General features: G+C 52.2%; 1 protein-coding gene across 1 annotated transcript; it reads right to left on the bottom strand.

The window, feature by feature from the left end:
* Window positions 1-1,443: 1,443 nt before the first annotated feature.
* On the bottom strand, window positions 1,444-4,714 carry LOC119108384 (achaete-scute homolog 1b). The gene is made up of 4 exons (XM_037231960.1): window positions 4,652-4,714; window positions 3,781-4,543; window positions 2,207-2,541; window positions 1,444-1,932 (listed from the first exon to the last, which is right to left on the bottom strand). The coding sequence occupies exons 1-2, from the start codon at window positions 4,712-4,714 to the stop codon at window positions 3,806-3,808; spliced, it is 801 nt and encodes a 266-aa protein (XP_037087855.1). The 3' UTR covers window positions 1,444-1,932; window positions 2,207-2,541; window positions 3,781-3,805.
* Between the last annotated feature and the right edge of the window lie 8,970 nt (window positions 4,715-13,684).

The raw sequence follows: 13,684 nt of genomic DNA, 5'->3' as shown, positions 1-13,684 counted from the left end.
TAATGCCGCTGCCCAGTGTCAGAGCAGCTAAACACATTTCTGGCCTCATGACCAACACATATTCCGTAACAAAGGCTCTGAGAGATAAACAGATGCATGGCTCGATCAAACATTATTTTTACTCACCATCGGGAACTACATGCTAACAGGCACGATCGTCAGTACGGGACTGCCAAAGAACAGCGTCCTTGGTGTGGGTCGTTCAGTTACTTATTTTGATATCCACGTATTGATTACATATTTTCTCAACAGATGGCAGAGGATGGGCGTCGTTTCAAAGAACGGTTGTTCTGAGAGACTAGAAATGCTATTGTTATTATATATTATGCATTATATGTTGTTATCTAGGATGTTTCAGCGTCGTCCCTAATTACGACAATAACTCCTCGAATACCAAAGGCTACTAAGCTAAGAAGAGCTACCTGCTCTTCTGAGCGGGTAGCACACTAACACACATGTTTCCGACCGCTGTGACCACCGCGGCGGAGATCAGGCCACCCGGTGAGCCGTCGGACGCCACCGCCGGCGCCTCCGCCGGCGCCGACCGCTGCGGCGTCGGCAGCGGTGCTCAGCGGCCGACCGGGGGCGGGGCGCGTGCGCCCCCCCCCCCCCCTGAATACCGGCCGACGGCCGTGCGTCAGCTGACAGGCGGCTGGACGCTGCCTCTATCAGGGCAGGGATCGGCCCGGCCGGCAGCGCCATCGGCGCCCGCGTCACCGCCGCTCGAGAACGGACGGAAGGGCGGGCGCGGTCCGGCCGGAGGGGGCGCTCGGGGATCGGCGAGCAAATGTGGGACGTTTCGTGAGGGAACCGGAGAGCGAATGTTGGATGTCATGCGAGTGGGCTGGGGGTTTGAGCGGAGGGCGTTCTTGGGTGGATCAGGAATGAGCCTGGCAGGAACTGGGAAGAGAGTGTGCGACATTTCGTCCCGTTGCCGGGACTGGACGGAAGATGCCCTGGGGTAAACAGGATATTGTACGGCAGCAGAGTGCAGAGTGCAGAGTGCCTCAAGCGCACCTGTGGAAAACAACCGCCTTATACGTCCACGTATTTCATCAGCTCGATAGCGGCAGCCGGCTTGAGTTTGCGCCGTTCTGCTGTCGGTGGTGAAAGATCTCGCACCTATCGCAGTGCGACACTGCTGCGCTCAATCATTTTCTGTCACAGAGGTCAATCACTTTCTGTCGCAGCGGTTAATCGCTTTCTGTCGCAGCGGTCAATCGTGTCCTTGCTCATCTGCGAGACTCCAGGCTCTCTTGATCATGCATACCGTTTGTTAGCTCCGTGTCAACAAGCTGCTGGGCTGCGCCGCATATGTTCGGCTTACCACCGTCAATAATCAGTGCGGCATTGGCAGGGTTGGGCGCACTCCACGTTTAAGAATTAGATCAGCTCATAGGGCATCACCGTCACCTGCACATCTATGTCGAAAATACCACGCAGTGAGATTGCTACATGTATTCTTAACGAGGGGCGAATGTTATGACCATGCGCCCACAACTCAGGGAAGCCTCTAACATGAACCTGATGACGCACATGCGCAGTCATACAGCAAAAAACGCAGGCATTGTTCACCTGTCATCATCGACCAAAGGTCAGATTAACAAATATACACTGGTTGCACCAGACATCAATTGCGAACACAGTAGCTACAAATAGGGAGATCCCGTAAATGCGTCAGCTCCATCCACTGAAGCGTCGAACAAACGTTAACAATATGAACCACTTAATTCTAATAAGCGAATGTAAATGCCACTGCAACCACAAGCAAGACAGGTGACCTCGGCAGTTTTAGATAAACTTCTTGCGGCCGAACGGAGCGCATCCCGTCGGTTGCCGGACCTCCGAGATCGGCTCAGGTCAGGTCAGGTCAGGTCGGGTCAGCTCCCGGGCCAGTCGTCTCGGAGCACCCGACGTCTCGCTCCAGTTCACCTGCCGAAGGAGAAACTCACGTCAGACGCGCTCGTTATCGAGTAAGACACATTTAATTAATTGACGTCGATACGACCCGTTCGGAGCAGAAGGGTTTAATCCAATTAAATCAGATCCGATCAGGAGGGGCCTGTTATAAATGAATCCGTTTCGAGCGCGGCAGAGCACGAGGAAACGCAGCGAGAAAACACGCCGAGCCGGCGGTGCCGCTGGCAGCGGGCATCCGGCTGGTCTCCGCAGGACAGCGCGCGCTCAGCGTAAACGCAGAACGCACCTGGTGACGCGCTCGACCCGTGGCGTCGGCAGCCGGCGGGTGCTTGATGGCGGCATCAGCTGATGGCGGGTGACGCGTGTTGGCGGCCGGTGACGTGCTGATGACGAGTGGCGTCTGACCGCTGCCGGCGTCAGTGGTAGCGTGTGACGTCAGAAGGTGACGAGTGACGTCACACGATGGCGGGTGACGTCAAGCGATGGCGGGTCACGTCGAATGATGGCGAGTGACGTTCTGATGGTTTGCGACGCTCCGTTGACGGGCGGCTGAGATCTTGCTGGCCGTGGCCGGGGCAGTGGGCCGGTGTGGCTGAAACGGCGCCGTCGGTGACTAGGTTCCTGCGGACGAGAGGATCGATCGTCACCATCTCGTCACCATCCATCTCGTCACTATCACGTCACGACGTACACGACATTCGAACATCAAAACGAGGGACCAAGCGCAAAAGTGAAATCCGGTAAACGCAAAACCTTTGCGCTTGAAAGCAAGTCATTTCTGTAGGAGGGATCATATTTCGTTTTTGTGATCGGAAAGGCATAGAACCCAGCAGATTAACTGGTCCCCAGAGACCCAGTCCTGAATCGGGCGGGACAACCCAGACGGCCGGCCTGTCGGGATGAATGTTTCCGTCCAGTCCCCTCCGAGCGACGGTCGGGGGAAATGAAAGGGACCCGGCGTCTCAAAGGGCACAAAGGATCCTGATTATAAAAAAACCAAGGGACAGAGAAGAATGCAGACATCGGCAGGTAGCTGGACAGGTATTTCGTGTGAGATTTACAGTTTCTCCGTCTGAACGAGTTCACCTCGTAAATAGCTCCATAGTTGGCCGATGAGGCTTGCATAATAGCAGAAATGGTCCCTTTTCGCCGGTGCATTGCGGTGCTGCGGTGGGCAATAGTTCCAGGCAAAAGGTTTCGCATATCCGTCGCAGCCATTAATTTACAAAAGAAACCGAGGGTAGATGCCCACGTAAAAAGCGTAGGAGCCAGTTACAAACTGGCCGACTGTGATCATTCATCGATCGGCCGTCCCACTGTCCACCGGACCCCAGCCACTGGAGGCTCCTCGAGCGGCATGACATCCGGTGAGAGCGGCGCGCGGGGAGCCGGCGGCCTCGACTGGCCCCGCCCGTCGCCGGGCAAGGGTGCCGGGCAGGCCGGCCGCGCCGTCGCCTCTCCGGACCGCCGGCCAAGCGGAGCCGACGGCGCCGGCGGCTTCCTGTCCGCCGGGCCGGCGACCGGCCGCGCCGCCGCCGCCGCTTCGGACCGGGGACGGAAGCCGCCACAGACGGCGCCGGCCGGCGGCTCCCACGCTCCGGCCGGGGACGAGGGGCTGGCCGTGATCATGACCCGTGACCTGCCCCTGTCGGTCGCCCAACGGCCGGCGAGCGCGGCCGAGCGCGACGCCCTGGGTCATAAACACGCTACAGACGCGACTCGGCTCGTTCTCGGCTCGGAGCGAAACAGCGTCGGCCGCGAAAACCGCGCCGCGGAGACAGCGCTTCGGCCACCGCGGGCCGCCGTCTCAGGGGCCCACGCGTGCTGGGACATGCCTCGCCACCCTCAGCGTACACCTACCTCTCCGCGGCGCTGGCGGGCGCCCTCACTGGCTCGTCTGCCACCAGGCGATGGCGTCCAACAGCTCCTCGTCCTCGGGGCTGAAGTCGTCGGCCGGGTCCTGGTACGCCGGCGCGCCCTCGCCGTAGCAGTAGTGCGCAGACGGCCGCAGCGCCGGGTCGCCCCCGTACGAGGACGTCGGGGACGGCGTGTCGGGGCAGGGCCGCGTCGGCAGCGCCGGCTCGCCGGCCGGCCACGGCGACGGGAACGGCCGGCCCTCCGAGAAGCTGCTGTCCACGCTGGCCAGGCTGGACGGCGTCAGTGTCAGCGGCGACGGCATGCACGGCTGCGGCGAGCTCTGCGGCGTCAGGTAGCCGGAGTGGTACTCCTCGCGCGGCGTCAGGTACCCCGACGGCTGCTCCTCGCCGGGCGACAGGTAGCCGGCGAAGTGTTGGTCGCCGTGCGGGCTGAGGTAAGCTCCTGAGCCCTCCGCTGCCGCCGGCGTGCTCGGGTAGGCGGCCGGGCTCTGCTCCACCTCTTGCGGCGTCCGACAGCCGTCGCCGTGCTCCTCCAGCTGCTCCTGCAGGCTCTGGATGTACTCCATGGCGCGCCGCAGCGTGTCCACCTTGCTGAGCTTCTTGTTCTTGGCCGCACCCGGGATGTGGTTACGCAGCGCCGCGAAGCCGTGGTTGACCTGCTTGACGCGGTTGCGCTCGCGCGCGTTGCGGCGCAGCACGTTGGTCGGCTGCGGCGCCGGCACGTAGGCCGGCAAGCCGGCGCGCCGCTTCAGCCCGCGGCCGAGCGGCACCGGTGGCGGCCGGCGGACGCCGCGCGCCGCCGCTAGCGTTCGCACCGGGCCCGCGCCGGCGACGACCGGCACCGGCGTCAAGACCAGGCAGGCGGCGCCCAGCTTCTGCGGACTGGGGCGGATCGGCACCGCGCCCTGGACGGACATGCTGACCGGTGGGCGGGAGGGGGCGCTGCTGCACGCTCCGCGCAGCGTCGCTCGCTCCGGCGCGGCCGCTGCTACTCGGCCACTGCTGGCCGCCGCCGACCTGGGGTTCTACTTGTACCCTGGCGCGGCTGGCTCCGCCCCCTAGCGGCGGGTGGCGGCGGCGCGGGTTCCCCGGCACGCGTCCGTCGTCCGCGGGGGGAGGGGCAGCGAGTAGTACCCGCATGCTGTCCGTCGGCGGCGGGCCTGCTCCGAGATAGCATCACTAGGCTCCCTCAGACTCGGTGGAGATATCGCGTGTCGGCCCTACATCAGCGCCAGAAGAAGGGCGTAGGAAAACGTGCTTGATGGTATCACGGTGCAAAATTTTGGTGCGTTGCTTCAAAGGGATGTTCTTGTCTCTCCACCTGGCACAACCCTTGGTTCCGAAAATCCGTTAATCCCATTTTGCGGTGCTTTATGAGGAATCGATAATGAGTAGGATTTCGATGCATTTAATGACATTCAAACGATTCATTTCATATATCCTGATGTGGAAAACATCTTTATTCCAGGTCAGATCACGGGTGTAAGATATAGAACGTTAGCGCAGGATGTAAGATATGTCTGCACAGAACGGGCAGCTGGCTTTGCCGCTCAAAACGAAATGGCCAGACGTTGACACATGCGCAGAACAGTCCAAATTTTATCCACGTGATGGAGACTCGCTTGTCAATTTTTAGGAGTAGCCCCAAAAGGTGATTTGCCAATTAGTATACTAGAGCTTCATTGCCAGTTTTGATGTGCTTTGATGAAATACGTCGACCCGTTTCATTTCGGACTAGTGAGAGTTAATCCACAATTCACCAGCAAAGCAGTCAGATCCAGTCGCCATGCTATCAAACAATGTATAACATCTATAAGTGGTCCGCACCGTGGTCCCTGCGGCACAACATTCTGAAAGTCTGGACATGTGTGGAAATGATATTTGAAATCCCTGAAACACAAAGGGTCTGCCGATAAATTATAAATTAATGGAATAAATGGATTTCAGCATGTTTTCCGGCATATGAAGAGCGTTAACATACTCCTTGCTCAAATGCACCGCTGCCCACCTATGCTACATATTGGTTAACCTTTGTGTTCATGATTTATGTCACATGGTGTGTTAACATGAACTTTCGGCCAAGTTTCATCCAAGACAAAAATATCGTCATTCAGGCTATCGTATTAGTTTCGTGCTGAGTTATCGACCTTCAAGATATCAGGAGGTCGTCAAACGACGTTGTAGAGAAACAGTGGTTGTATTGGCAGTACTTGGCGTTTTAAGCTGCGCTTACGGCCACAACTGAAAAGGGTTGAGCAACGTTAAGCAACGAAAGTATATATAAAACCTAAGGCACATGAAGCCTGAAAATGTCACGAATCTGTGCAGACACTGTCACTAAAAAATGTCAAATATCGCTAATTATCCAAGCTCCCACATCTTAACGCCCGACACAGGGTTCTACGCGAAGAGCTGCACGAAAGACCGGCGGTAAAGCTTAAGACTGCGATGACCCATACCGAGCACTAGCTTGCAGAAACATCTACCACAATCACCTAGGCATCACAAGCATCACTCGAACCCCATGAGCAGATTTTACGTCCTATCACCTAATGCACATTACTGTTAAGCCTGCCCGAACCGCAGACGGCTAAGACGAAAGGTTGCAATGACTGGCACCGAGCATCAGGATAGGCAGAAATTTGAAGCGGCATCGACATTCATCACAGGTAATAACGGGCTATTTCTATGTATTCAAAGCGGAAGCAATGCTGTTCAAATTGGTTCCCGTGGTGGCATTTGTGTGTTCAACCTCGGACGAAGATTACGAATCTGCGGCAATTCTAAGCATTGGATATTGGGATGTAAAAACCTGAATTGCTGAGGTGCTCATGAGGTTGGGGCAATGTCTGAAATGTAACCACTAGTGATCGTGGCAAGCAATTTTATAAGTAAGACTCGATATGGGTCATCATAGCCATCTGGGTTTGTTCCCGGCTCGTGCAGCCCTAGTGTAAAACCGCGTATCTAGTGTTTAGTGGTGGGAGCTCAAATTGCTTATTATTTTTGACATCGTTGTGGTTGCCGTGTCTGTACAGATTTTTAGGATTTGCTGGACTCACATGTCTTGTTTTTCGGTTGTGTGTTGTTTTGTTGTTGCTTAACCTTGCTCAACCTTTCTCGCTGCTGACCACTCGCGCATACTGATACGTCGAGTACTGACAATATAGCCAAAAAGCTTTGAGATTGAGCAAAGCTTGAGCTTGAGCTTGAACAAAGCTGCCAAACTTTGCTAAACCAGTGCCTCCTTGAGTATGCTCGATAACTAGGCATAAGAACAATGAGCCCTTTATGGCGAACACCACGAGTCTTTCTAAAGGCGGGTATTAATGTTGTGACGAAATCTCGAGCAATCTGTCCTTGAATCCCCAACGGCAACCATGACTTAATATTCATTCAGTACACAACGATCAATCCATTGCTGATTCAGAAACCTTAGAATTTATACTCAAAGAAAAATTCGAGGAAAATGTTGGTGATTTTCTATTATGAATCTGAGTGAAACGAGAAACAAGACTGCATCAGGCATACGTTTAGTTTCCAAGATTACGCCTTGGGAACCGGTTTGCGGTTCCTGATTCCGGGACGAGGGAGAACCCAGGCATAACTGCCAAATTGTTTGGCCGAAGGAACCACCAGGAATCGAAATGCTTCCTGATATGAATCTAAAAGGCAGAGAGAGAGAGAGAGGAGGAAGAGAGAGAGAAAAGGCAGAGAGAGAAGCGAGAGATAGAGAGAGAGAGAAGAGAGAGAGAGTAGAGAGAGCTATCTTAGAGAGAGAGAGAGGAGATAGAGATCTAGATGAGATCCAGAGAGATAGGCCAGCTGCGGAGAGAGATAGAGCGATAGTAGTCTCGCGCCAGATACGAGCTCGCGCGCCGCTAGAGATATATATATATATATATATATATATATATATATATATATATATATACCTCTCTCTCTCGACATGTAAAAGGCGAAAACGAACACAAAATAGACATCGTCATTTATTATCGCAATAAGAAAACCCCTAACTTTCTCATGAGGAACAGCCCAGACAAACCCGACAAACGAAAATGCATCAATGCAGTGCATCAATTCAAATGCAACGTCGAGGGCTGCAAACTTCGTTCCATAGACCGCACTGGTGTGACCACAACGACGCCCTCGCGACGGCCTGACAATGCGCTTACGTGACGGGGCACCTCTGGACCACATGCGACACGAACACGAGACATTGACACAACAGCTGACAGACGACACTGACATTTTACGGACGTGCAAGGACAGAAGACGCCTTCATATTTGGGGAAGTATACTCACTAAAGAGCTCTCTCCAGCCCTAAACAGGCAAACAAACGCTTGTACAAACCCTGAACTATAAGGTGGTGGGCGGTGAGCACTATTGATGTGATCCGGCAATCGTGTTCTCATTGTGTATTTGTAGTGTTCCCATCATGAGTGTTGCTTATATGTATCAAAGTGAAAATAAGGTTCTGTCTTACTTCAATTAGCCATGCTTCACTTGTGTTCTCCGTAATGAGATACATATATATACATATATATATATATATATATATATATATATATATATATATATATATGATACATTACGTATACGCTTACTTAGTTCGATAAACGTGGCATAGCTATTGAATGTCAATGAAATTGCATGAAAAAGATCGCTTCATTTTCAAAGTGTGCAGTATGCACTTAACTTCCCAAAGGCTTTTTGTTTTCTTAAAGCTTTTCAGCGCATTAACCCACGGTGAGAACGGCAACTAAGACGGCAGCGGAAAATTGAAACACCTTTTGTATATTAAAGGAGCTCCTTTTGCTCGTTGTTCCACGTGGCAGCGTCACATCTGTTCAGTATTCATTTGTGTGCAGGTCGGTTGATGTTTAAGTCGCGACAATACTTCGGTTTAAAGCAATACACAATTGCTCAACCGAGCAAATAATTTCGGTGCAATAACCGCAGGATGTAAGAAAACGTTAACATAAATGAGGTCCAGAATGTGAGTACCTGGCCGTTTGACATGGTTTGTCAGAAGTCAGACATTCATGATTCAAATCATTGCTTTTCCATACGCAAGGCTGAAATGCAAGATGCTCTTTTTTCTAATGCTCGCTGCTAGTTCGCTTTTCGTATTCTCAATATATCATGATCAACTGTCATGTATCCGTGACTCGAGAATGAGGAGTGAATAAGATCCAAGAAGCTGGGATGATGTGATTCTTTCTAAGCCGCACTAATGGTAGCAATCTCATAAAGATGGCTCCGCCAGCGATTTTTTGCAAACTTATGGTTAATGTCTCACTCATCCACGGTGAAGGCATCTCTTAGCACGCACATGCGTTCACACGGTTCTGGAATGCTGTCAATTGCAGGGGTGAGAGAAAATCAATTTCGGCGAAGCCTGGCCACACTGCTTGAAGCGCTGTCTAGAGTACGCGTGTAATTGTCCCCTGCACAACGCAGGCAATTCTGGCCTAATTGAGCTAAAGCCACTGGCGTCGCGGGTCCGGCCGGCTAGGGAGGTCAGCGCTCCGTGCCCCGGCGGACGCCGGCCGCCACCGCTGGCGCTGCTCCAGCACGCAGGCGGCCGGCGGCTGCGTCAGCCTCGGGCGCTGCGTTATCGCTCGGCTCCAGGGCGTCAGGTGAGAGTCGGACCCCGACGCTTCTGTTTCACGCAATCCTCTACTGGGAAGAAACTTATTACAGCTTACGACGGACCAGATTCTAATCGAACCCATAGATACCGGCGCAATTTTCGATAAAGTAGAGCCGCAATCTGTGCCCCAAGGTCGGTGGAAGCTTCCTTTCCGATGTGTGCTGTGACCACGCAGATTTAGATGCACTCAGTCGAAAATACGGGTGTGTATGCAACGCGTCGAATGGCACGTTGTCTGCGCACAACATATCATTGACGTATCATCTATGTTAGTGGTTTTATGATGACGTTTTTTTTCGAACGATTCTTAACGCGTACTGTGGTGAGCTTACGTTAAAAATCACCGTGATAGTTGTTTGAATGGTACTACTGCAACGCAATGTTTCCGCCTGTGCCTGCTTTTTAAATGCCACACCGATTAAACTCACATCAAGGAAACCCATCCCTCATTTTGTAGAAGCAATAAGATGAGCATCTTTAAAACGAATTTAGTCTGGTGGAAAACAGCAGCGTCAGTTTTGCCGTGTTCAAAATCACCATAATTCTGGTTGATTGGTGATTTTAAACTTCTCTCAGAGGGCGAGCAGCATAAAAGAAAGGAATATAATCATGTTGATTGCTATTATTGATTTTGTGTGTATGACCGACGGGCGGCTCAATGAACCAACTAGCTCTTATTGCATGCCTCGTGAAAGGAACTGACTGCCACTAAAAATAACGGTAATTTTTATGTAATGCATCTAACACGTTTTCCTCTCCCGGCACAACCACTTCGCCCTTGTCTCATAACAGCAAAGATATCAATGTGCTGGCAATAGTTCTGTTATATGGTCATAGAGAACAAATGAAAACACCTTAAAATTGTGTCTGAACACATGAACTTAAGTTAGATTGGAGGGCTCGAAGGTCAGGGAAACCGTGCAGTACGCAACCGTGTTGTAAAGATGTCATCATATTACACCATTGTGTGACGTCATTACGTGCTTGCTTGTCCGGCAAGACCAGCATATTTATCAGAGTGGTGACTACTGATCAGTGGAGCTATCTGAGCCTTGCATTAAGGTAAGATAAACCTCACTGGCGAAAAAGGACTCTGGCAAATAATCTTATAGATAGCCTTCACGCGGCGTCTGGCCACCCATCGGTGTGGACGGTGCCGGTCGTTGATATTACCTGTTCGGATTTAGAGCAGGTGCTAGCACCGTCAGGCAGCTGAAAGAGATTTACCATATCAGCGGATGAGACGATGTAATGTCAGATCAAAACCTGCTGAAAGCTCATTAAGCAAATATTCTAATAATGGAGTTTCATCGTCCCATTAAATCCTTCCATCAGTCAGGCATTGTGTGCCGTGGCTACCAAGCGCTTCCAAACTTGACACTCATGAATGAGTTGTATGTCAGCTATGTCCGATCAAGGTTCCCGCAATCGCGGCCGGCGGAACAACATAATCTGCAGCGGCCACTTCTGACAGACTGCTATCTCTCCATCTCCCGCACTGTGCATCCCTCCGGCGGGGATCAGTCCAGAGATTCGACCCAGGACTGGACGGCACGGCATTTGTCGCTCCCCTCTCTCCGCTGACCCTCGGGTGGTGGTGCGGCCGGACCGGTGGTGCCACTCGGCGCTGGGAAGGGGCGTTGTCTGCCCCCGCCTCGGGCAGCCCGTGCCATCATTAGCCGGGACAAGTTCGTGCCGCGCGCGGCTAACCATTTGCTTAGAACGGCGCCGCGGTAATACAACTCGATAAATATCTGTGCAATTGGCAGTGAGGGGCTGTGTTTAATTAGCCGGGGTGTTGCCTGAGTGTCTGGCGTCGCCCGCGGCCCGGCCGAATGCCCGCCGCGCCGCGCCGCCCGCCGCCGCGGCGTACGTGGCGCGACTGCAGACGACCGGCTGGCCGTGGCTCGTGCCGGCTGTTGAGAACGCCCGCGCACCTGCGCTCGCATGGTGTCGGAGCTCTCGCGCGGCGCGGCGCGCCCGGTGGCGGTAACGGCTCGATGGGCGGGCGCCGACGTCCCCCGCGCCCGGCGCCCGGCGCGAGCCCTCGCCCCGTCACCGCGCCCCTCCTAACGGCAGCGTAATGAAGCGATGCGAGGAAGGCCGGCCTTCTTAGTGCATTGTGTTATGTGGGGTAATGATAGAGCACATATCTGTGAATGTGTAATGTTGTGCTAACATTCCAATCCTGAGATACGCTAACTGCTGGAAAGAGTGGCACCTGTGGCAGACGTTGCACTACATGTGAAGTTTATTATTCATGACAACTCTTTCCACGACTCTTCTTTGGTTCAGCTGTAGTGGGCTAAAATCAGCGCCTAATTTCCCAGTTAATTATCCAGAAACCAGGAGTTTTGCCGTCTGTTTCGAAGAATGTGTAGCGCTCGGTATTTATAATTATTCATGAAGCGTTGTATGACTGAACTACTCATTTCGTGGCATTTCGTGTTTCCAAATGAGGCATGTTCTCAACAGTGATGCTTATCCGACACCTGCTTATTATGATCTATGGCAGCAGGTTCTGAATACCATTCTCAGTGCCTTTGTTTGTTCGTACTAACGTTCTATGACGTTACGTAGTCATCTGCGATTTGGATCCCTTTAAAGGGAGTGTGTCTAATGCTTTCGGGTTTCTCAATATACGCCTAAGGGAAGTTTAGCAACTATCTATGGTTAATCTCGGTTGCTAAATGTGTATTTGGGTCTCGTAACAATATTTATTTATTTATTTGATCGATCCCACCGATGGCTGTGCGTGAACAACTATAATCCTACAAGATAAACCAATCAGCGAGCAAGACATATATGTGGCGAGTAAATGCTCGATAGAGGCATGGCCATTTTTCTGGTTGCTAAGTAATGTAGCACAATCACATGTCCCTAGAGCTTGGTGCAGTCGATTGACACAACACAATACTTGTTCCTCATCTCAGTGTATAGTAGGCCGACATGAACGTATCAACTACCCAGCTTTAACATGCGTCTAAACCCGTACTCGCAGTCCTCAGTTGAATGTAAACAAAAAAAAACGTCAACACCATGGCCTCCGCCAATGCCGCATTCGCAAGCTGCTGTCAGCGCTGACAAGCGACATCCTAGAAAAGCCATTGGCTAGAATTAACGTTACGTTCTCAATGATGTCGATGTGGTTAGTAGTGAATATTGCTTGGGGGCTACCCGATGATTTCTGTCTTCCATACAAACCCAAGAAAATCTGGTGGCCGTGTCAATAGCTCGTCAGTGGAGGCAAATTTGTAGAAACCAATGACACCAAAGTTTGTAAATCGAAAATCCCACCATCCCACGGGCACCGTCAAAAATCCTAACTTGCCTAGACACACTCCCTTTAAGTCAGAAGCAGGAAATTCCGATTTTATTGCATAGTATACAAATCAGTTCCGAAAATAATACAACCGATTGCACCGGAGTAGAATCAGAACCGATTCTGACCAGAACTGAGGCGAGTCAGGGATCGGGTTTGATTCCACTGGCGTCAGCCACAAGTATAGTTATGCATGCAGCAGTGCACGCTCTCGATTCACCGAAGCGTCCACAACACATGCACATGTTAATCGTGTCATGGCTCTGATATGTAAGCGATGCATGGCATGCTCGTACAAAGGTCATCGAACAACCTGAATCAGACAAGAAATCCAAAAATCCAGATTAAAACGTAGCTGCTTGCTCTCGGTAGCAGCTCAATAGACCAGACCAGCCATGTTACGTCGGCTATCATGCATCGAGAGCATAGATACGGCTTGACTATTGAGACCACTCATTGCTTAGTTTGTGTGACCATCATTATCCAGCTCGAATCCGACATCGATAGACGCTTGTTGCCCTCTGTCCTGGCGGAGGAACATCTGCCCGTCTAAAAAGCGGCCGGCGCCACCGGGCGGTAGCGACAGGTGACAGTCAAAAACCGCAGGGGATTAGCTGCAGTTGAATTTGTATTCGTCCTTCGCCCCGACTCTGTTGGGGACACATGGCACATTCGACAGGACAGATGCATATGTGGTGACATTGAGCTGCAGCATAGCTAATTACAGCTCAAAATGTGCCTAATCCCGGGTGGAGTCCGAATCATCTCTAGACTGAAAGAAAGAGAAGTGAAACTGGCGTATGCTCCATGGCAAAAGGAGGCAAACAACAAGAGTTGTTCATCTCCCAGTGAGATTTTCGTTGATGAAAATCGCTGTGGGAATAAGATTTGCGCCAAATATTGTAAAT

The sequence above is a fragment of the Pollicipes pollicipes genome, unplaced genomic scaffold (genome assembly GCF_011947565.3).
Source record: "Pollicipes pollicipes isolate AB1234 unplaced genomic scaffold, Ppol_2.1 Scaffold_6686;HRSCAF=7923_pilon_pilon_pilon, whole genome shotgun sequence".
Lineage (NCBI taxonomy): Eukaryota > Metazoa > Arthropoda > Thecostraca > Pollicipedomorpha > Pollicipedidae > Pollicipes > Pollicipes pollicipes.
The sequence above is the reverse complement of the archived record's forward strand: the minus strand, read 5'-3'. Positions and strand labels throughout refer to the sequence as shown.

What these genes read in the sequence shown, in the direction of transcription:
- LOC119108384 (XM_037231960.1), bottom strand. Translation starts at nt 4,714, where the DNA reads ATGTCCGTCCAGGGCGCGGTGCCGATCCGCCCCAGTCCGCAGAAGCTG. An exon ending in AGCTGGGCGCCGCCTGCCTG is followed by an intron (nt 4,544 to 4,651) that starts GTCTTGACGCCG and finishes CGCGGGCTGAAG; the next exon opens with CGGCGCGCCGGCTTGCCGGC.